The sequence below is a fragment of the Rhinopithecus bieti genome, unplaced genomic scaffold (assembly GCF_001698545.2).
Source record: "Rhinopithecus bieti isolate Rb0 unplaced genomic scaffold, ASM169854v2 scaffold_6063, whole genome shotgun sequence".
NCBI lineage: Eukaryota > Metazoa > Chordata > Mammalia > Primates > Cercopithecidae > Rhinopithecus > Rhinopithecus bieti.
This window is the reverse complement of record NW_016805186.1, coordinates 1,547,459-1,570,604: the sequence shown is the minus strand read 5'-3', so window position 1 is coordinate 1,570,604 and position 23,146 is coordinate 1,547,459. Positions and strand designations below refer to the sequence as shown.

The 23,146-nt window shown below is 37.0% G+C and overlaps 1 protein-coding gene across 1 annotated transcript in view; it reads left to right on the top strand.

Moving 5' to 3' along the window:
- The window catches only part of ERCC6L2 (ERCC excision repair 6 like 2), a 136,830-nt gene that overhangs the window by 75,644 nt on the left and 38,040 nt on the right, over positions 1 to 23,146 (top strand). The window contains 5 exon segments of the mRNA XM_017871507.1: positions 1,348 to 1,447; positions 10,136 to 10,288; positions 14,168 to 14,248; positions 15,519 to 16,668; positions 21,598 to 21,752. Coding sequence (XP_017726996.1) covers positions 1,348 to 1,447; positions 10,136 to 10,288; positions 14,168 to 14,248; positions 15,519 to 16,668; positions 21,598 to 21,752 — 1,639 coding nt within the window.

Below are 23,146 nucleotides of genomic sequence, written 5' to 3'. Positions count from 1 at the left end.
CTTAGGCGCACAGTAACACGTGTCTAAGATTTTTGTCTGTAAAGGTTGAAGGATATGCATCCTAATGGAATCTCTCCCATTCACCAAACAACTGGCTTAAGCATACATCCGAAGAACATTTTCTTAGATCCATTTCTGATTTTCTTTAGAACCCAAACGCATTGTAGGAGAGAAAGGGATGCTGAGCCCCTCTCCTCTGCCTCCAGGTTACAGAATGGAAGTGAGAATGCAGTACCTTACCCCTGCCGGTGCTGTGTCGCAGGAGCCATCATTTCCTGCTGGAGATGTAAGATTTGCACGATCCAGAGATGTCCTCTAGTAAAAGTCCTTTGTGAGGAGGGGTGGGTAAAGGAGGCAGAGAGAACATCAAATATAACATATGGCTGACCTTACAAGTTCAAAGATAAATTTCCCCCGAATTGTAATGTTTTCAAGCATATAGGCACTATGACCTTGCCCCGGTTCCCCTCAGCAACTGTAACAGGCATTGGGTGCTCATACAGAGCATCGTATAAAGCCTCCATATGAGAGAAGCTGTGGGGAATAGACCCACAGTTAAACCACTGTGATGAATCAGTTTAGAATTTTAATTAGCACTAATTAAAACCATCCATGGTCTGTATGGAAACACCTTAGATGCCAGTCAACTGAGTGATTCAGTCAGATCTGCTGAATTGAAATCTCTACGGATGAGGACTGTAAACCAGCACTTCCATCGACTTTCCAGTTGATTAACTACTTTTTGCTAAGTTGTGGGGTTTTTTATTTTTAATAATCTTAATAAAGTATAATTGACATGCAATAAACTGTACATACTTAAAGTATACAATTGACAAGTTTTGACTTATGTACCTGTGAAACCATCACCACAATTAACATAATGAACATAACTATCACCCCAGAATTTTCCTTCTGCCCCTTTGTGACCCACCCCTCCCATTCTTCCCCATCCCCTTATCCGCAAGCAACCACTAGTCTACTTTCTGGCTCTGTGGATTAGTTGGCATTTTGGGGATTTTTATATAAATGAAAGCTTTGGGGAACAATCTGTAAGCTTAAAGCTGCTGTAAAAGAAAAGCCTGAATTTAGGAAAATTTTTTAAACAGTGGAAGGTGATGTTTCTAACAAATGAAGTTGATATTTGTAGGTTTTCTATAATATTTTCTCCTTAATAACATCTTTTATATGAATTTGAATTTTGAATTATTACTAAATAACATAGCACATTTAAACATAAAATGTTTATTTTAAATTAAATTTTAATAATTTTCCATTTTATGTTCCCAAGCTATCTCTTGAACCCAAAGTTGTTTCACTTGATTTTGTTTGTATTTTAATCTTTTACAGAGCATACAGGATTGGACAGTGTAGAGATGTCAAAGTGCTTAGGCTGATATCCTTGGGAACTGTGGAGGAAATCATGTATTTACGACAGATATACAAGCAGGTAAATATGTTTCCCTTCTGTTTCAGAGGTCAACATTTATGTTTTAAAATTAGGAAAACTTGTATAATATGAAAGTTTTAAATTTTACTGTATCATGTGGAATTTAATAAGGTCATAAAAAATACCCTTGAATACACTTCTATGAAACAGATTAATTCTTGGGTTAATTGAATTTTTGAGCTGAAAGTTTTCTAGAGTAGTGCCTCTTAAACTTTAGTGTACATGCAAATTACCTAGGGATCTTGTCAAAATACTGATTCTGATTTAGTAGGTCTGAGGTAGAGCCCATGATGTGGAGTATTTAACTAGCTCCCAAGAGTCCTAGTAAAACTAATCAGCAGCCCACAGTTTGAGTAGCAAGGTCACAGCTCCCCAAACTACAGGCCAAGATATAATGGTTTACCACAAATGGGCTACAGGTGCACTGAGATGTTGGTCCCACAGCTTTCTGGACAGCAAGAGTACCTAAGCCTGTGTGTTAGTTCATTCTCATGCTACCATAAAGAACTGCCCAAGACTGGGTAATTTATAAAGGAAAGAGGTTTAATTGACTCACAGTTTGACATGGTGGGGGAGGCCTCAGGAAACTTACCATCATGGTGGAAGGGGAAGCAGACATGCCCTTCTTCACATGATGGCAGGAAGGAGAAGTTCTGAGCAAAGAGGGAAAAGCCACTTATAAAACTTTCAGATCTCTTGAGAGCTCATTGTAATGGAAGCAGCAGCATGGGTATAACTGCCCCATGAGTCACTTACCCACCAGATCCCTCCCACAGCACATGGGGATTATGGGAACTGTAATTCAAGATGAAATTTGGGTGGGGACACAGCAAAACCATATCAGCTAGCTTCCAGCCTTGAGTAAACCTCTTCTTTTTACACCGGGTAGATATTCGTATGTTACCATTCTCTATAGGTGCCATCACATGAAGATTAAGGAGCACTGCCTTGGAGGTACATACTGTTCATGATGAAACTAGGACCCCAGAGATGTGCCAGTAAATGAAATTATAGGAACAGAACTTAAGTGTGCTAACTACTTTCCTGGTACTTCTAGTATTTGTCTAAAATTGCATTAACTCTTTAATATGCTTGGCATGTCAATTACTACTTCATTTATGCCTCTAAACAAACAATATTTATTTAGTTTACAACTGGATACTTGAGACAGTCTGGAATAAGGTTCAAGTGTAATCGTAAATACTGCATTTGAATTGCTTCCTTTATGTTCAGTTGGCATCTATTTAAGAGGAAACATCTGCCACATGTGTTGGTAGTTAACCTAAGAATGATCCAATCCTAAATTTATGCTATTTTCTTCATTCTAAAAATAGAGTTGTACACAGCAGTTTTGTTTTCTTAAAGCTTTTAGCTCTATAATAAACAGTTCCTCTTTTTTTTTTTTTTTTTGTATAGCACAACTACTTGAAAATTATTTTTTTCTAACCTATTTAACCAACCTTGGGAAAAAGTGGGAAGTTACTCATCTTAGGAGCTGTTCTTTTGAGTACTGTCTTAGACTTCTCTCAAGTAAGAGTCTTTCCTCAATTATGTAGTAATTTTTTTCAGTCCATTACTGTATACATTTCTTTTTTACCTATTCATCTGACTCATTTAATGAAATGACATGTCTTGTTATAAAATATACGTTATACAGTAGTATATAATAAAAGAGGCTTCAGAAGATGAGGTAATTTAAGAACTTTATATGACACAAATAAAGATAAAATGGCAATCATGTAAGGAAAAGGCACTAATATGGTTTACAGATAGTTTGGAATTTAAACCAATGGAGCACACCTTCTAGCCTCCCAGGTTGGCCTTCAGTCTTTTGCAGAAAAAAAAAAACCAAAATTATGTTCTTAAAAAAAAAAAAAACCTGTAAAAATGTTAGAAAGCAAGAAGAGTTTTCTTGGTGGCCCCTAAATTGTAAGGAGTCCTAAAAGACAAGGAAGTTGGGATCAGATTGAAGGAAGAAGCCAACCTAAACTCAGTCAGAAGAAAACTACTGAAAAGGTAGGTGTAGCCTCTGGATATTCCAAGCTTAGAGTCAGCAGCTACTAAAAAAGAAGGAAGCCTTGGGGTATCACTGATGGTGTAACAAGACAGTTTAGCCCTTATAATCTTACCCAGTTTGGACCAAATTACAGCCAGCAGAGGTGTCTACTCTCAAGTGAGAACAATATGTAGAAGTACTGGAAGCAAAGAAGCAAGACAGAGCTCCAAATATTTCTAATATTCAGAAGAAAGTCCCTCCTGTTGCCCAGAAGCCTAATTACTTGCACCCTCCACTATTTTTCAGATAAGCACTGCAGTAGACAGAGATAAACATGTGAAGTATTTAAAAGCAGATGAATATCTCAGCCAGAAATAATTACCCAACAGTTTAGGAAAGTAAACACTTTGAAAAAGGCCGTATAGTGGGCTGAATACTGGCCCTCAAAAATATCAATTTCTAATCCCTGGAAATTGTAAATGGTACTTTATATGGAAAAAGAATCTTTGCATGTGTGATTAAATTATGGGTCTTGAGATTCGGGCATTATCTTGGATTAACCACAAGTGTCCTTATAAGAAAGAGCTGGAGGACAGTTTGACACTGAAGAGGAGAAGACAATGTAACCACAGAGGCATTGATCGGAGTGGTGTGCCAGAAGCTAAGGAATGCTGGTAGCCACCGCAAGCTGGAAGAGGCAAGAAATAGATTCTTTCCTAGAGCCCTCCAGAAGGAGTGTGGTCCTGTCAACACCTTGATTTCAGTTCAGTGATACTGATTGCAGATTTCTGGCTCCCAAAACTGTGAGAGGCTCAAATGATCCTCCCACCTCAGCATCATGAGTAGCCGGCACTATATATAGGTGTGTGCCACCACACCGAGTTAATTTTTTATTTTTATTTTTTGTAGAGACAGAGTTTCACTATGTTGCCCAGGCTGGTTGAAATTAAATTGTTAATTCAGAACTCTCCCACAAAGATAGATTCCAGCCCCCATGACTTCAGTGGTAAGTTCTATCAAACACTTAATATTGTTTTTGAAAACAGAGGAAGAGGGAACACTTCCAGCTTATTTCACAAAGACGGAAGAATCCTGATACCAAACTTGACAAAGACATTGCAAGAAGAGAAAATGACAGAGAATATCTCTCGTGAACATAAACATGAAAATCATTCACCAAGCGTCTGTTTTGAGTCAGTTGCGTCCTTTCCCCTCAGAAGATAGGTTGAAGTCCTAACCCTGGTACCTGTGAATGTGATCTTATTTGTAAGTAGGGTCTTTGCAGATGAGGTTAAGATGAGGTCACACTGGATGAGAGTGGGCTGTCATCCACTGACTGATACCTTATAAGAAGGGGGAAATTTGTATACAGACAGCCACAGAGGAAGGACACCGTGTGACAATGGAGGCAGAGATTGGAGTGATGCCACCACAAGCCAAAGAATGCTATGGATTACCAGCAACTGCCAGAAGCTACCAGAAGCTAGAAAGAGGCAAGGAAGGATCATTCCCTAGAATCTTCAGACAGAGCATGGCCCCGTGGACGCCTTGATTTCAGATTTAGCCTCCACAACTATGAGAAAATAAATTTCTGTTGTTTTAAGACATCCCATTTGTAGTACTTTGTTACAGCAGAATTGGGAAACTAGTATAGCCTTTAAGCAAATACCAAGTAAATTTGACTATTTTTGTATGAAACTTCTGTATGACAAAGGAACTGCAAACCAAATTCAAAGACAGGCTAGGAGCAAATGTTTGCCATATATGTAATAAAAGAGCGGCAGCTGCAAAATATTAAGAACTCCCACTGTATTCGTCTGTTTTCATGCTGCTGATAAAGACATACCAGAGATTGGATTATAAAGAAGAAGAGGTTTTGTGGACTCACAATTCTGCATGGCTGGGGAGACCTCACCATCATGGCAGAAGGCGAAAGGCACATCTTACATGCAGGCAGGCAAAGAGAATGAGAATCAAACGAAGGAGGTTTCCCCTTATAAAACCATCAGATCTCATGAGACTTATTACCACGAGAACAGTAGAGGGGAAGCCGCCCACATGATTCGGTTATCTCCCACTGGGTCCCTCCCACAACACGTGGGAATTATGGGAGCTGCAGTTCAAGATGAGATTTGGGTGGGGACATAGCCAAACTGTATCACCTACAAACCAATAAAAAGAATAATGGGCATTTCACTGAAGAAAAAAATGCAAGTGGTTAACACGTGTGAAAAGATCTTTCTAACCACACTCATAATCTAGAGATAGAAAGTGAGACCATTTGCATTGTATATTCTGCAAAAGCTTTTTTAAAAAAAAGGCATATTGATGTGTTTTTTTGTGGGGTTGGGGAGATTGGTGCTGTTCATTGTTGGTTGGGGCGTTTGAGAGATGCTCATATACTAGTGTTGAGAGTACAGCTGGTGTAGGTATTGTCGAGGCTCCATACCTAACTGACAGAAATCCTCTCACATATGCACAGTGAAGGGTGATAAGGGTTTTTACTTAGCATTGCTCGCATTTGTTTAAAAAACAAAGGAAACAACCTAAATGTCCGACAGTAACAGAATAAATTCTGATACCTATATTACTTCGTGACAGCAAAATTTTAAAAAATTGTAGTCAGATCAAATGTACTGATGTGGCAAGATGTCCGAAGACACTTTTAAGTGAGTCAAAAAAGCAATATATAGAACAATATCTACAGTGTTTCAGTGTGTTTACAAATAAAGCTGTTGCTGTGTGACAGACTGTTTTATGACATGGTTCAACTTAATGTTTTTTCAGTTTTATGATGGTGCTAAAATGATACCTATTTATGTATAAAGTATGTTCCTCTACTTATGATGGGGCCACATCCAGATAAGCCTATCGTGAGTCCAAAACCTACTTTAGACCTAATGGTGTTTTCAACTTACAATGGGTTTATCTAGTTACAGTCCCATCATCAGTTAAGGAGCATCTGTATGTATAAATAGCTTTAACTTCATTGAAAGATATCTAGGAGGATGCACCTAAACATTGCAGCACTCGTTAGACTAATAAGGAGTGACCTGTATTGTTCATGAGGGACTTCTATTTTGATATCTTTTGTTGCATCTGTTGCCATGATGCATTCAGATATTTTATACATTTTAAAAATATAAACATCACTTATACAGCAGCTGTGCTCCTTCAGGTTTGGAGCATTTAAGCAATCTAAAGTTTGGCATTCAGAAAATCATCTCTCGTGTGTGTGTGTGTGTGTGTGTGTGTGTGTGTGTGTGTGTGTGTGTGTGTAAATTTTATTTAGAAGTGTTTGCAGAAGAATTGCAAGAACAGCAGAAAGAACCCCCAGTTAGCTTCACTCAAGTTCCCTATTTGCTGACATTTTACACACTTGCTTTCTCTTTGTCTCAGCTATTGTCTTTATTCTTTTTCTGAGCCATTTGAGAGAGAGTTAGACTTCTCATCAGCATGTATTTCCCCAAAGAAGCAACACTCTAAATTTTCCAGTATGTATTTCCCCAAAGAAGCAACACTCTAAATTTTCCAGTATGTATTTCCCCAAAGAAGTACACTCCTACTTAAATATACATAAAAAGCAGTTTTATGCATTCTAAACACTCAGTTGTATATACAGTTCTACAACTCGCTTTCCTCACTCCCTACATTCCTCTCCAAAATGCAGTTATTCACATCAAGAAATTAACATTGATAAAACATCACGCTATAATCCACAGGACCCATTGAATTTCCCCACCTCTCCCAGCAGTGTCTCTTTTTTCCTTCCTGCTCCAGGATTTCATCAAGGATCATAGCTTCATTTACCGGTGTCTCTTCAGGTTTTTTCAGCCTAGAGTATCAAAACCTACAAACCCAGGCTTTGTCTTTCGAGACCTTGACAGTTTTAACGAATAAGGCCTTTGTGTAGGATGTCCTTCAGTCTGGGTCCATGTGATGTTTCCTCATGTCCAGACTGAGGCCAAGCAGTATTGGCAGGAATACCACAGACACGATACTGTGCTCTTCTCGTTGCATCAGTCAGAAGGCACATGAGGGTGACCTGCCCTACTACTGCTCACGTTAACCTTGATCACAGGTCAAGTTTGTGTCTGCTGAGTTTCTCCACTGCAAAGTTACTATTTTTTTCTTTGTAATTGATATGTAGTTTATGAGGAGATCCTCTGAGACTGCCAGTTTCTCATCAAACCTGCACCCATAACCGTTAGTGTTCATTCGTGATTCCTGCCTGAATCAGCTACCACTGTAATGGTTGTCAGGTGGTGATTTTTCTTTTTCCATTATCCTTCTTGGTTGTGCTTTGGAACTCTACCATTAAAAAAAGAGCTTTCCCTTCTATTTAATTTGTGTGGTCTCATGGCTTCCCATTTTAGTAACAGATTACAACACATTGAATATCACTGTTTACTTTAATGTTGACACTGTCTTATATTTGGCCAGTGGGAACCCATTAGGGTGGCTTCTGTGTCATTTCGACTTGCTCCCATCCTTCTTTTTGCACTTCTTTACTGTGGTAGGCTGAATAATAGTCTCCCAAAGATGCTCACATCGTCCTCCCCCAAACCACCTGGGTTATCCAGATGGGCCAGTGTAATCACAAGGGTTTTTTTATAAGGGCCAGATGTGCACATCTTCATCTCTACTTTCTCTGACCCTACTGCCTAATAACCCATGGTAAGGAAGCAAAGGGTCAGAGAGAAAAATACGGAGATGCCACACTGCTGGCCTTGAAGTTGGAAGAATGGCCATGAACTTCTTAACATCATAAATGTTCTTTTCTTTTTACTTCTTTCTTTGTCTGTTATTATGAGATCCAAGCATTTTCTCCCTTGTATGGATTTTTCATAAACTAGAAACTAAGCTACATTTTCTAATTACTAGTTTTCCCCCTACCTTCTTGAATTTTAACATGATTTTTTTTATATAGTTAGGCTCCAGATGGAAGCACCTGGTTTGCATTTTTACTGGAGCCACTTTAGTGCAAACTAATGTGCTTTTTATAAATTTTGTGATAAAACTTTGCTAGGAAGCTTATAAAGACTCAGATTGAGGCTTACAAATTACCTTGGTGATTATAGTTACAGATCCTACAGTCTGACATTATCAATGTTTAAGGTAGTTCAGTAACAAGAGGAAAATTGGCAGGTCCCTGGGCTGTCACTTGCATCAATTGTTATTGTAATTTTGTGCTCCCAAGATCACAGCCCATGTTTCTAGAATATTTGGTGTCAAACTGATCAAGTTGGTATGTTGATCCATAACTTCTTTAAATGAAGGTCCTGTGGGTTTTAAGAGAGACGTCTTGAAAGTGAGAAATTGGTTAATAGTATAAATTTTAGATTCAGCCAAACCAAGGTGCAAATTCTAGGAATGACACTTAGCTGGCAGCTGCGAGCAAGTCACTTAATTTCTCTAAACTTGTTACTTTTTTTTAAAATAGAGAAATTTTAGTTATTTTATTTCTAAAATTGAGATGACATAAAGTTGTAAGGATTAAGTAAGAGTATGGAAATAAAATGCTACAGTGTAATGTTCAATAAATGGCAGCTGTTATAAATTTTAGTTGCCTAGAATCACTTATTACAGTGCAAATGAACTCTGATGATAATCTCAATAGTTAAGCATTTCTCTTTTTTTTTTTTTTTTTTTTTTTTTTGAGACGGAGTCTTTGTCACCCAGACTGGAGTACAGTGACCACCTCGGGTCACTTGCAGATTCCACCAGGTTCAAGTGATTCTCCTGCTTCAGCCTCCCGAGTAGCTGGGATTACAGATGCCTACCGCCATGCCCAGCTAATTTTTGTATTTTAGTAGAGAAGGGGTTTCACCACGTTGGCCAGGTTGGGCTCTAACTCCTGAAATCAAGTGTTCTGCCCGCCTCCACCTCCACCTTCCAAAGTGCTGGGATGACAGGCTTGAGCCATTGCACCCGACCCTTAAGCATCTTTTTTTACTAATTTCTCCATCAGTGGACTGAAGTTATTTTACATTCTGTGCATTCATTGTTTCTTTCAAGAAATTTTAAAATACACCTGGGGTTAATCAGATTGTATTTTAATTTTGTATATTGGTATTACATTTAGTAAAATATCCAGCAGTTAGAGAGTGCATATTAATGTTGATACTGAAATGGTGTTTTTAAATGTTCCATGTCAGTGTTCTTTCTGTATTCAAAATTATGTCACAGATGTAGTGTTTCTTAAAACAGTGATAGGGTTTTTGCTGTTAGTAGGCTATGTAGTCAAGCCACAATTAGTTTCACACCAAGGTGGTTATCATATCATTACTTTAGATTGTAATTTAACTTGAGTGATATAGTAATTACTTCTGCCAGTTTTAGTAGTTCCTGTTATAATAAGAGTTTTAAAAGGAGAAAAGTGTGTTCATATGTATGCTTTTATTATTAAACATTTATGTCAGGTGGATATTCTATAGAGATATAATCTTGACTCAGTTGTTAGAAAACAGATAAAACAGGAAATATAAGATCTCTGTTTCAATAATACTGGCCAGATTATTATTATTTTACCATAATGGCAACATCTGCCAGGGAAACTAAAACAAAATTTCCTCCCTCAGGAGATTCTGCCTGCTCCAACTAAAGCTGTGTATATACAGGGAATGCCAGGAAATTCTGACATATTGTTGGAGCATACACTTCAAAAATATCTTGTGTTTTTTCTGTTTTAGCAACTTCACTGTGTGGTGGTTGGAAGTGAAAATGCCAAACGATATTTTGAAGCAGTTCAAGGATCTAAAGAGCATCAAGGAGAGCTTTTTGGGATCCATAACCTCTTCAAACTGAGGTCCCAAGGGTCTTGTCTTACAAGGGACATTCTGGAGGTGTGATATTCTTCTCTAACCTTTTCAATAATATCTTAAATACAGTTTTTCTTCCTCAGGAAATTTGAAATACAATTGCTGTTGCCTTTTCAGAGAAACTTTTGGTTTTCTTTATCAAAATGCCTTGGAATTTTACTTGTAGAGAATAAGAAATGAATTATTATACCTTTAAACTAAGGTTTTCCCATGCATAATTACACATAATGCACACACATGAATGTATATACTGAGCAGTATGAACTCCAAGGCCGTTTTAAGATAGGCAGAGAGATGCTTATTGTTTTGAAAACAGCTGCTGAAGTCAGGAACTAAAAAAAGAGATTTTCCTAAATAAACAAAAATATAAAATGTGTTTTGATTAAAAGTTACCAAATTCTCCCTGAGATGTACTCTCATGTCTCATGGAGATTTTGTTTTCTGTTCCCAATAAAATTCCACACCAGTATTTTAAACTCTCCCTGTTGTGTTCATCCTCAACATACAGATGTTTCTTATTCTTCAAACAAAATATTTTATATCCTTTTTTAAAAAAATCTTTTAAGTTCTTTTATATAGCAGAATACTAAAGATATTAACTATTTTCTAATTGATATTCATATAGGTATCATAAAATCCTGAAATATCATATTTTTCAACCTCCTCATGGTATAGATGAGGAAACTGAGTCTTAGAAAACTTCAGGATATTTCTCTTGACTTCCATGACTTTGTAGTAAAATCTTAATGTACTTAATTTATTCAGTAAGTACCATAAAGACAGTTCAAGGAGCAGTTGGTTCCTGTCCTTGAGGAACTTGAACCATCTTCTCCGGAGGTGGAAGAGAACGTTTACATAATAACCACGTAGTGTCAGGAATTGTATGCTGAACAAGTTCAGCAGTAGACCGTGGATGGCCGGGGGAGAGGAAAGTATATATTATTTGAATCCTATAAATATTATTACTATTATACAACTTCTGATGTAGACTGCTGAGTTTCTAGTTTCTAGTAATTATATTTGATTCTGAATTCAGTGACCCATTTGGAGTCCTGCTTTTTGGGTTTTTTTTTCCCTTTGCTTTTTAAATACGCTGTTTCTTTTATGAATTTGTTCTTTCCAGTTTCTCTTTTCATGTCAGTAACTTTGTTTGCCCTCCAGCTCCCAAACCCAGCTGCTACCTCCATCTCAAGAGTACTTAAACTACTTGACATGCTTATATTCACGTTAAAGTCATTGTCTATAGTATTAGCATTACATTATTTATCCTGTTTTCTGTCATATATTATGACATAGTTATCTGTTTTTATCAGAATAACCACCTATTTCTTTGTTAAACAAGTGTTATGTGAGACGTATCAGGATGACAGGTTATTAAGTAGAAAAAGTTCTCTTGTTCATTGTGCCGCTGCACTCCAACCTGGGTAACAGAGCAAGACTCCGTCTCAAAAAGAAAAAAAGTTCTCTTGTTCACTAGTTATTCTAAGAATATCTTGTTTCACCTTCAGAAGTGTTTATTGATGACAGGACCATCCATGTCTTACATTTTCTTTTTTAAAAATATCTTTAAGTTCTTTAATATACCAGAACACTAAGGATATTAACTGTTTTCTAATTGATATTAATTGATAGTAATAAGGGGTGACAAGGCCGTCCGTGTCCTACATTTGTCTTGCTAGGCATGTGATTGGCACTTGATTATTAAGTTAAATTTTGAATTAAAATTACTCATTTGTCATCATTTAGAATGTAAACTTATTCAAGTTTGGTTAGAGTCATGCTGCTTTGGGCCAAAGGTGCTTCTAAATATTATTATTAGCCCCATATAATGGGAGCACATATCATAAAGTAAAAGAAGTATTTCACTTCATGTGAGACATTTTAATTTTAAAGGTTGTGTAAAATCTCTTTTAAAATGTTTTAAGAAGTAAAAATTTGAATATTTACACTTACAATCTTTTGATTTCTGGGCAATTTCATTCTGTTTTGCATTGACTTTCCATGATCTATATTACGGTTTCTCTTCAAAGATAGACATTGAGAGTTCATCTTACAAATATTTGTTGAGCATCTGCGAAATGTCAGGTACTGTTCATAGAGCTGGTACATACATAAAAGAACAAAATAGACAAAATGATCCTGTCTACCAGAAGTCTACATTCTATATGGGAAGACAAATGATAAACAGAATAAATAAGTAAAAGACAGAATGTATTATGATAGGTAAGTTCTAAGGATAGAAAATAGAACAGGGAAGGGAAATGGGAACTGTCAGGGAAGGAGCATTGCAGTTTTAGATGGGGTAGCCACAGAAGCCCTCACTCTGAGGGCTGCATTTGAGTATTCAAAGAGATGAGGGAGGAAGGTGTGTTTTAGACAGGGGAAACAAATGCAGAGGTCCTGAGGGAGGAGCATGCCCCATGTGATCTCATGATGTCAGGGAATCCAGACTGGTTAGAGTGGGGTAAGCAAGAGAGCAAGAGATAGAGCCAGAGAGATGACAGAGAGCCAGACCATGCAGGAACTTTGACTTTTACTTGAATGAGACAAAAAGCAATTAGAGGGTTCTGAACAGAAAGATGACATAGTCTGATTTATATTAGCTTGACTTACTATTGAAAACTAGACTATAGAAGTACAAGGACATAAGCAAGAAGCCAGTTAGGAGGATACTACAGTAATCCAGCTGAGAGATGATGTTGGCTTGAGCCAGGGTGATGGTGGCAGGTGGCGTGAGAAGTGGCTGGATGGTGTATATATTATCCAGCTGGCATTGACAGGATTCGCTGATGGGTCAGATACAAGGTATGAGAAAAAGAGAGAAGTTAAGGATGGCTCCAAGGTGTTTGGCCTGAGCAGCGTAAGACTGGAATGGCCATTTATCTATAATAAGGGAGTTTCAGCAGCTTTAAGATTTCCAGTACTGCCACTTTCACCTGTTGTAGCCATTTAGCTTCTGTTACAGAGATAAATGGTAGCCTGGGAATGAGGCTTCCCATCCCATTACCGTAATAGCCTCCAGGCATGGAGAGTAGAGGACTTGCAACAATTCAGAAACCATTTGTCATTCCCTAGAGTTCCATAGGGGAGAGTCTCACTCATTGCCCTGGATACCAAGTGGCTGGAACCATGCCATTAGTATGTCTGTGTATTTGTGTATTCTTAAGTTGGGCATTTGTAACTGTAGTGATGATAGTATTATTTCTTCTTGCTCTATCAACACATACAGCCTTAAAAAGTGAATCGATTTCCTTTTGAGGAGAATTTAATATTCTAGAATCTAGGCCAATAGAACTTCTGCTAAATGATACACCAGAAGCTTTAAAGTCCAAATACTTTCCCAAAGATGTGGCAAGCCTGTTATATAACTAGAATATTGTTTTTCATTTCATAGTAGGATGGACCTTTTTATTTTGATGCCTCCTACACCTAAGGGGTATTTTCAAATGAATATGAACAATAAATATAGCAACAATATAGGCTAGAATATCAAGTTCCCAATATTCAACATTGTGGTGTTTGAAATGTTAATATGTCCTTACCATAATTATTATATGGGAATGGTTGTTACGGATATCATACTGGGTAAATATATAACATTTCTTCACTCTCCCTCTCCCCACTAGTACTTTTAATGAAGTTGGCTGGAAAGTGTTAGTTTTCTGTGTCTGTAAAAGTAAACTTTAAGACAAGAATTAAGAGTATTTTTTAAATGTTTTATAAATGTTTATATATGAGTTTCTTAATTAGCAAGTTGAAAAATAACTTTAAGAATGCTAAAGCAAGCTGCACGCGATGTTTATTTCTTAACTCCAAGAATAGCATGCCTTGCTGTTGCTTATCTGGTTGTGGCTACCCCCTGTGTTGCATGGCTATCTGCATTCTTTCTTACTGACATTATAGAGAGAAGGCCAAGTGGAAGCAGGGGTCATGACAGCCACGGCGTGGTTGAAAGAGGGGCCTCCAGCGCACAAACTGGAAATGGTATGTAACGTTTGAGCCTGTAGCCTCAGCACCTAGAAAACGTGCACTGTGACAGTTTTGTTTCTTTCCCTTTTCCCTTCATTTTATAACCTGTAAAAAAAAAATTAAGAGTCAAGGACACAAAGTCAGAGGACTGTGGGTAAAATTAATAATTAAGGCTGATTTAACATTCATATAACAAATTCAGGAGCAATTCAGGCATTTACAGCTAAACTGAATTTTAACTACCCCAAACTGTAAATCCAGTACCACCTAGATAACTAACCCATCTCAAATAAATAATTTTTGACTAAATGGTAAGTTAAATGGAAAAATCACCACCAATGTGTATTTAAAATTATTGAACCCAAATATTAAAGTTGTTCTCTAACTGAAAGCAGATATTTTATTTGATTCCTTAATTTTGTGATCCTTTTAGTAGTTTGCCATCTCATGTACCACCAAATCTTTATTTCATCATAAGGCCATCTTAAAGGTAAAAAACGTGTGGAAGGTTTTCTGTTATTGTTTCTGGTTTTTTCTTGTTTGTTTTAGAGTCTTAAGTGTCAGTTTATACCAGTCCAATGACTTTAAGTTGGGGATGAAATTTTTATAAATTTAAAGAAATATATGAATATCAAATATTGGCAAAAGTATTAGCAGATAATACTTTCCCACAATATTTTACTATTAGAGGCTCAGTTTTAGAAAACTAGGGTATATTTAACTCTGACTAAAGTGAAAAAGTTACATATTGAATTTAAATTTGTAGCAAATTTTACTTCAAAATTCTTTATTTCCGGTGATCAAGATCCTATTGGCCTTTTTAATCAATTAGAATAATTTTCCAGTCGTGAATTCTTTACCTTGTTCACTCCTGTAATCTGTCTTATTCTTAAAGCATGATTGGAAGTATCTACTAGATGACAGTAAACTCCAGTAATTCTTAAGCAGTAAGTTGTATGCTTTTCACTTTCAAGGCCAGAATTACGTGTCCTTGCATCTTAGAAGCCAAACACTCCACTTTGTGTTTTTCTTCAAAATACTTTGATTATATGGTATTCGAGTTTAAACTGTTTTATTTTGGAACAATATTCAACATGGAAAGAGAAAAGACTACTAGACTATGATATTAAACCCTTTACTAAATGTTTATTAAATGTTGTACTTTTAGAAAATACTAAGTGATACACTTGTACCTAAATTACCTGCCCAAAGTTGATTCCTTTTCAGTTGATTCCATATTATATCTTGAGGTTTTCTGATGTTTTTGTCATTGTTTCTTCTATAGTCTGGAGAGCCTGACTGTCAGGAATGCAGAGGTCCAGAACAAGCTGCAGAACCACTGGCAAAGGAAGTGTGTGATCTCTGCAGGGACTTCAGTGATGAAGAGGCAGTGGGAGCCGCAGGAGTAAAGACTGCCAAAAACAGAGCACCCGATTCAAATAAAGCTTCCAGCTCTCCAGGACAGCTTACCTTACTCCAGTGTGGTTTCTCGAAATTGTTTGAAACAAAATGTAAAGCAGTTGAGGACAGTGATGGAAATACTGCCTCTGATGATGAAAGTTCTGATGAGCAGCCCACATGCCTTTCCACAGAAGCCAAAGATGCTGGTTGTGAGAAAAATCAGGACTCTCTTGGTACTTCAAAATATCAGAAATTAGATAACATCCTAAATCCAAAAGAAAAGCATATTTTTTATAAAAGTGAGAAGACTTTAGAACAGAATATTTCTTCTAAGTCTGATGAGAAAAAATTTAAAAATACAGATAAACATTGCATTTTACAGAATGACACAGAATCGGAAGATAGTGATGTCATCTGTCCTACACAATACACAACTGAGAGGTTCCCCGACAGTAGCGTAAGGTGTAAGCCACCCTTGGAGGGTTCTGAGGGCTCTGAAACAGAACACTCTGTAAAAACAGGAAATAATGATAACGGTCGAAAGACTGATGACAAAAGAAATGGAATAATTTCAGAAAAGTTAAGTCCTGAGAACACAACCCTGAAATCTATTGTGAAAAGGAAAGGCACCAGCGATATCAGTGATGAATCTGATGACATTGAAATTTCTTCCAAGTCAAGAGTAAGGAAGAGTTCATTGAGGTTTAAGAGAATAAAGGAAACCAAAAAAGAACTTCACAATTCTCCCAAAACAGTGAACAAAACAAACCAAGTATATGCAACAAATGAGGATCATAACTCTCAGTTTATTGATGATTATTCATCCTCAGATGAGAGTTTATCCGTCAGCCACTTCAGTTTCTCTAAACAGAGCCATAGAGCAAGAACTGTAAAAGACAGAACCAGTTTTTCTTTAAAATTGCCTAGCCATAATAAGAAAAATAGCACTTTCATGCCGAGAAAACCAGTGAAATGTTCAAATGAGAAAGCTGTCAATCAAGAGCAGTCATATGAATCAATGGATAAATTTTTAGGTAACTAAAGACACATTCTGAAAACTTTAAAAGTATATTTGTTTTATCAAGTAGTCTGTGAGACACTTTGAATTAACTTGTAAAATAGCCCTGAAATCAAGATGCTGCATTGAGGCACAAATAAGGAAGGGTTGGGTAGCAGGATAAATGGGAGACCACATGTAGGTCAAGATAGTGTTGCCATCTCCCCCAGGACCCCCTCCATGTGCCCTTCTAAATCATAACTCCTCTGCCCCCATAAATACCAATTATTCTAGCTTCTATAGTAATTACTTATTTACATTTATATGGTTCTATCACCAAATGTGCATCTCTAGGTGAATTAATCTGTTTTCACACTGCTGATAAAGACATACTTGAGACTGAGAAGAAAAGGGGGTTTAATGGATTCACAGTTCCACATGGCTAGGGAGGCCTCACAATCATGGCGGAAGACAAGGAGGAGCACATCATGTCTTAACATGGTTAACATGTCTTAACTCAAAGTTTATAAAACCATCAGATCTCATGAGACTTACTGTCACAAGAACAGCATGGAAAAGACCTGTCCCCATGATTCAGTTACCTCCCACCAGGTCCCTCCTATGACACATGGGGATTGTGGGAGCTACAATTCAAGATGAGATTTCAGTGGAGACACAGCCAAACCATATCACTAGGTATTATGGTCCAGTCTCATACATTTTTTTAAAAAATGTTAGGCAGTCTTTTTTAATCTACAGGAATCCTCATCCCTTTCATTGCCTTACAATGTAACTATGGAAGTACCTGGACCATCTCTTACAGAGTTTCCCTCAGTTTGTATTTTGCTAATTGCATCCTCTCCATGCAGTTAAACATGTTCTTCTGTCTTCTATATTACCTGCAAAAGAGCAGTTGGTTCCTGAGACTGGATCAGACTCAGGTTCCGTTCCTTTGGGAAGATAAAAGCTAGTGTTTAACAAGACTATAGTAGGCACAAAATGTTTATTCTCCTTTATGATCCTAGCAGCCATTGATACTTAATACCTATACTTATTTATTCATTCAGAGTAGCAAAATATTTTCTGTTTATCTCCTTTCATTTTCATGTAATTTTTAGAATGCTTTTGTAAAGAGGTACTTCACTACTTCCCCTCATCTACTGTTGCTTACCCAGTGGCACAGTTCATATATGAGAGACAGGAAAAGTGCTCATTGCTTTCTTTATTTACCAGTTTATAGTATAGTAAAACTAAATATGTCTGTATGCCATAAGAATGATTCATTCTTTCTTAGTAATTGATTCAAACACATTTAGTGGGTCTCAATTTATCGCAATTAATAATATGATTAAGGCTCCATTGTCCTACCTGTGGAGGGAGGGGAATCTCTGAAATGCATATTTTGGTTCCTGAAGCCTTTTGGCTGCTAGTCATTTTGGAAGCCGCTTTGTTGTCTAGTCTTAACAAGATGTTCCAGGATCGTCTCATACATTTTCTGTCCCAGACCTACAATCAGTCATTATTCCAAGAGTCTTGGTTTCTTTTAGAGAGAAAGTGTGTTTCAAGACCACAGTGTGGTGCTAGTAATGATCATTGCTACTGTTGACTTGGTTATTTATTTCTGGGCCTTTTCAGTGGCCAGATTGTATATGTATCTATTTGTATTTATATACATATAGGACGTGTATGTATACATATATTTGTGATATATTTTTATATATGTATTTATGTACACATATTTGTGATGATAAAATACCTCGAGTTTATATTTATACTTTTTTGTATTGATACTTAATTTGAGCGTATAGAGCTCTCGTTTAGCCTCTTTACTATGTTTGAATACCATTTCTACAATATGGATAATTCTGGTTCTCAAGCATATAGGGAATGATTTACTTTTAATGCCCCATTGTTGCTCATTTGCTTTATCCCATATTATACAAAGAATAAAATAGCAGTACTACCACAGTTTGATTACTGACAACATTTAGGGTTTATCTGTTTTTGCCTCTACTCTCCCTTTTCTTCCATTTTTAAAATGAATATACTATGTCTTTCTTGTCAAAGATACAGACAATGCATTATATACTACCCTTCTCTTAGGCTTCACTTGGTCCACAGGTAACTACACATTTCATGCTCCCCATCAGTCCTTAATGTCAGTGTTCCTCACGTCACTCTGGTTGTCTGAATCTGACTGGTAATTCCTCAAGAAGTGTTCGTGAGAATATTCCCTGAGATTCTTGCAGTAACAGTTTTGTGCCCTTATACCTGAAAGTCAGTTTTGCTGGATGTAAAATACTTGGCTCACATTGTCTTTTCTTGAGCGTCTTAAATATGTAGCTTTGTTTTCTTTTGGCATAAAGTGTGGTATTATGTGTTTTTTTTTTTTCCTTCTCCCTAGATGCCCAGGGCATTTTTTTTCTTTTCATTATTGTCCAATAATTTTACTAGATTGTATTTTGATGTTGGTTATCCTGGGTTCATATTCTCATATACACAGTGTTGTTTTCACTTAAATTTTATTTTGGGAAAGACTTGGCTTGTACTAGTGTTTTTGGTTACTTGTTCTATTCCTTTGCTTTGGCTTTCTTCTTCACTCCTATTATTCAGATGTTCAGTCTTCTTTGCCTATCTTCAGTTTTTGTCATATTCTCTCATCTTTTTGATCTGTTCATTTCGTTTTGCTTTTTTAAAATGTTGTTTGTTTCTCTTAAGGCTTATCTGTTGTGTTTATTCCCACTTACGTTCCTTCTAGTTTAGTCTTCATTTTTGAAATTTAAAAAAAAAATTTCAAGTCTTTCCTAAGTTCTTATCACTCATTGCTGGGTTCCTCTAATTCTGATTTACGTTGTTGATTCATGTCTTTTACTGTTTTGTGAGCACATCTTTCTAGCACGTTTTCATTGGAGGGATATTATTCTGATTGTTCTCTTTTTTCTCACAATAATTTTTATGACATTTGACCCTGCTGCTTTTCCCTTGGTCATTTTTATATGAAATGACTTACCCTGAATTTTACAGATGAAGCAGAGCGTAGGAAATCTTTTCTCACTTCACAGAGATCCATATGTTATTTCCATGTAGAGTGCTGCACTGTGGTGGGCCTTCCTTTCGCTCTCCCTTGCTTTGCTCTAGATCTTTTCTTTCCCTCATCCTTGTTCTTCCTATCGTACTTATTTTGATTCTCCCCCAGCAGTTTTTCCTCTTTGTTGGGCCCTCACCTGGGTGGGGGCCCTGGTGGGTCAGTTTTGGGAGTTCTAGCAGTTGGCCTGCTTTAGCCCCTCCAGGCCTTTTTACTATGTCCCCCCTGCACCCTCTCAGCATTGGAGAGCAGGAAACCTTCCCGGATTCAGCTGCTGTTCCCCAGCTGGCCCCTTGTGTTTTCCGGTGAATACCTGTTGGCAGTTCTGGGGTCTCCTGTTTTTAGGTCTGTCAGGCGCCCTGTTGCTTCCTCCTCCTTTCACACAGATACTGAAACCATGCAGAGTTCATTGCTGGTGGAGATTCTCCCCACCTGCTTGTACTTTAGGTGTCATGAGGGTATCTTGTTACCTAATTTTGATGTAAATGTCCGTGGGCTTTTGGTTTTGCTGTCTGGTTGCTGTCTGTTTCTGTGTACAGATTCAGAGATTCTCCTGCTTCTGCTGTTACCACCCTCTGCCCAGAATCTGTATGGTGATTTTAAGGCATTGTCTTCACAAGTGTCTGACTTATTCCCCCAAAAATTATGTGAAAGAAGCTGAGATACAAGCAAAGATATTTTGCTATAGAAATCTTAATTGTTGTATTTGATTTATGTACAAATCAGGCTTTCTTTGTGGCTTTTAGCATTCTCATTTAAGAGTTCATTATTATATATATTTTGGTATCATTGTAAATAAGTACTGAATTATCCTTTGATTTGTGTGCTACAGTTAGATTTTAGGTTTGAGGAATTATTGCATAAACTGTTTTTTAAATAATCAGCTCAGTTTTTTGTTTGTTTTTTACTGTGCAAAAGGTGTCAGTAGTTAGTTTGGAACTAATGCTGTTTTGAACAATGGATAACATGTGTCATCAGAATTAAGAAACATCTGAGTAAATTTTCTGCCCTGAAAGTTTTGAAACTATGTGCCATATATAGTACCTGGTATTTTGAAGTTTAAGGAGAATGTTACGCTAGTTACTGTCTCGTCATATTATTTAACAACGTTTTGTGTTTGCATGATTGGCAATTTCTGGTTGGAGAGGTTCAGGACTGAAACAGCACAAGTGTTGAAGGTCATACCTGAGGTTCATTGCCAGAGCTGTTGGAGGGAGCATTTATAGGCCTTGGTTCTGCCCTTCTCTTTTATGATCACAATTCAAAAATGAATTATAGGTGCCTAGAAGCAAAGCAATAAAAATTGTAGCTATTTTTTAAACCTCTTTCAGATAAAAGCCATGAGTTAATTTTTTTCATTTCCTAAAAAGCTCTCATCTTGACATTCTCTGGGCATATGTACAAAAAAGACAAAACACGAACAGTAAAACTGAGCAAAGCCAATCAAACGAAACTCCCTGGTCGTAAACCCCATGCTCCCATTCCATCGCTGTAATCAAGTACATGTTTAAAGGAACAGAGAAGGTTGGTTTCATTCTTTAAATTAGTGAACAACTTTTTTTTTTTAATTAACAATAAAACAAATTCATAGAGAGGACCCTCCTCAACCATGACTTTTCTCTTGGCCAAAACCTCCATTTCAAGTTTAAAGATTGTTACCTGCTGTCAGTAGTTCTCATCTCACATTGATGAGAAGGAAAAGGCATTTCCAAGGTAACCTATACTAACATATTTGAACTCTCTCTCTTTTCAGTATTTTTCCTAAAGAGTATTGTGTTGTTGATGTTCCTCTTGAGTATTAAAAATAAGAATAATGTGTTTTTGTGGAACCGTACTGCTGTATACTGATATATCACTTAAAAAATATCAATTACCTCCTAGATGGCGTTCAGGAAGTGGCTTATATTCACTCAAACCAGAATGTGATTGGATCGAGCAAAGCTGAAAATCACATGAGCCGATGGGCAGCACATGATGTATTTGAGTTGAAGCAGTTTTCCCAGCTGCCTGCTAACATAGCTGTTTGCAGTTCTAAGGTAAGAAAAATATAGGGTAGTATCATCTTTAGTTACCTCATTTTTCACAGAAGTTACTCAATAGTATTTTCTCTAAGTACTCCCTCAAATAGCTACAAAAACTGTAAGGGACATACAAGTAAGTGTAAAAATCAAAACATTTGGGAGCTGTAGTCATTGAAGATGCTTCAGATTAAACAACAAATTTACACCCAAGTACCTAGTAATGTTGAGTTGCTTAATAGTTTTCCTCAATAAAAATTGGCCATTACTCCCAAAATGAAAAGGAGTCTGAGGGAATCATGTAGTTCAATCAGAACCAAAACCATTTCTGCTCATATGGAAAAAGGAAAGTATGTGATTAGATTGCTCCACAATTTTTCACCTAAAATGAAGACACACACAGATAACTCGTTTCACATAGAATTTATATTTTAGCAAAAGGATTTTATACTGTTAAAAGTCATAAATACTTCTATGGGCTCTTCCCACTTCAAATTGCTGTTGTGATATTTTGTTTATGCATAGTCACTTTCATCAAAGGTTTTCTTCTGTTTGGCTTATTATTTTCTAAGAGCTAAGTGCCTCAGGAGTAATTTTACTGTCACTTTATGGGCAAGAGTTCAGAATGCGTACTGTATATAATACCAATATTTCGCTTCAACCTAGTGCTATTTTACTTTTAAGAATGAAGGTAGGGGTAGAATTCCTCTGAACTATCAAGGGAATTAATTTATTTGTACCTCACTGGTTTGACAAAGGAATCAAATTACCTTAACAATAAAACCAGAGTACAAAATGAAATTCAGGACCAGAGAAAATATAAATTAAACTGGAAGTTTAAGACAGGGAGAAAGTTAGAATACACATGCATAGGACATAACATGTTCTACCCAGATATTGTATTAAAATGGCTAATTTGATTGAGTTTTCTGGTAGAAAAAACAAAGGAGGTAAGCTGTCTATTTAGTGTGATACCTCAACTAGTGCATGTGGAAATGTGTGTGGGCAGTTTGGGTGGTCACAATGACTGAGTGTCTAACTGGCATTAATGTCTGGAAGCCAGGGATTCCAAATGACTGTCCTGGACAGAGGACTGGGTTGACGGGGCAATGGGGAGGCACTCCCACATGCAAAGAATTGTTCTGCCCAAAATGCCATAACACCCTGCTGAGAAAGGCTGAGTGAAATGTTTGTCCTTAAGGAAAAACAAAAAACAAAAAACAAAAAAACACTGGTTCTAGCAGAAGCAAAGCTTTTCCTAGCACTCACTTTGAAGGAAATTTGTCACTTGGGGTTTTTTGGGGACCACAGAACGATACAGTAAACAGCCAGTTGTCTTATAATATCCCTAGAATAAATCTAATAACGGACTTTGAAAGGCTATCCTTTCTAGCCTTTTTCAATGTAGTCCA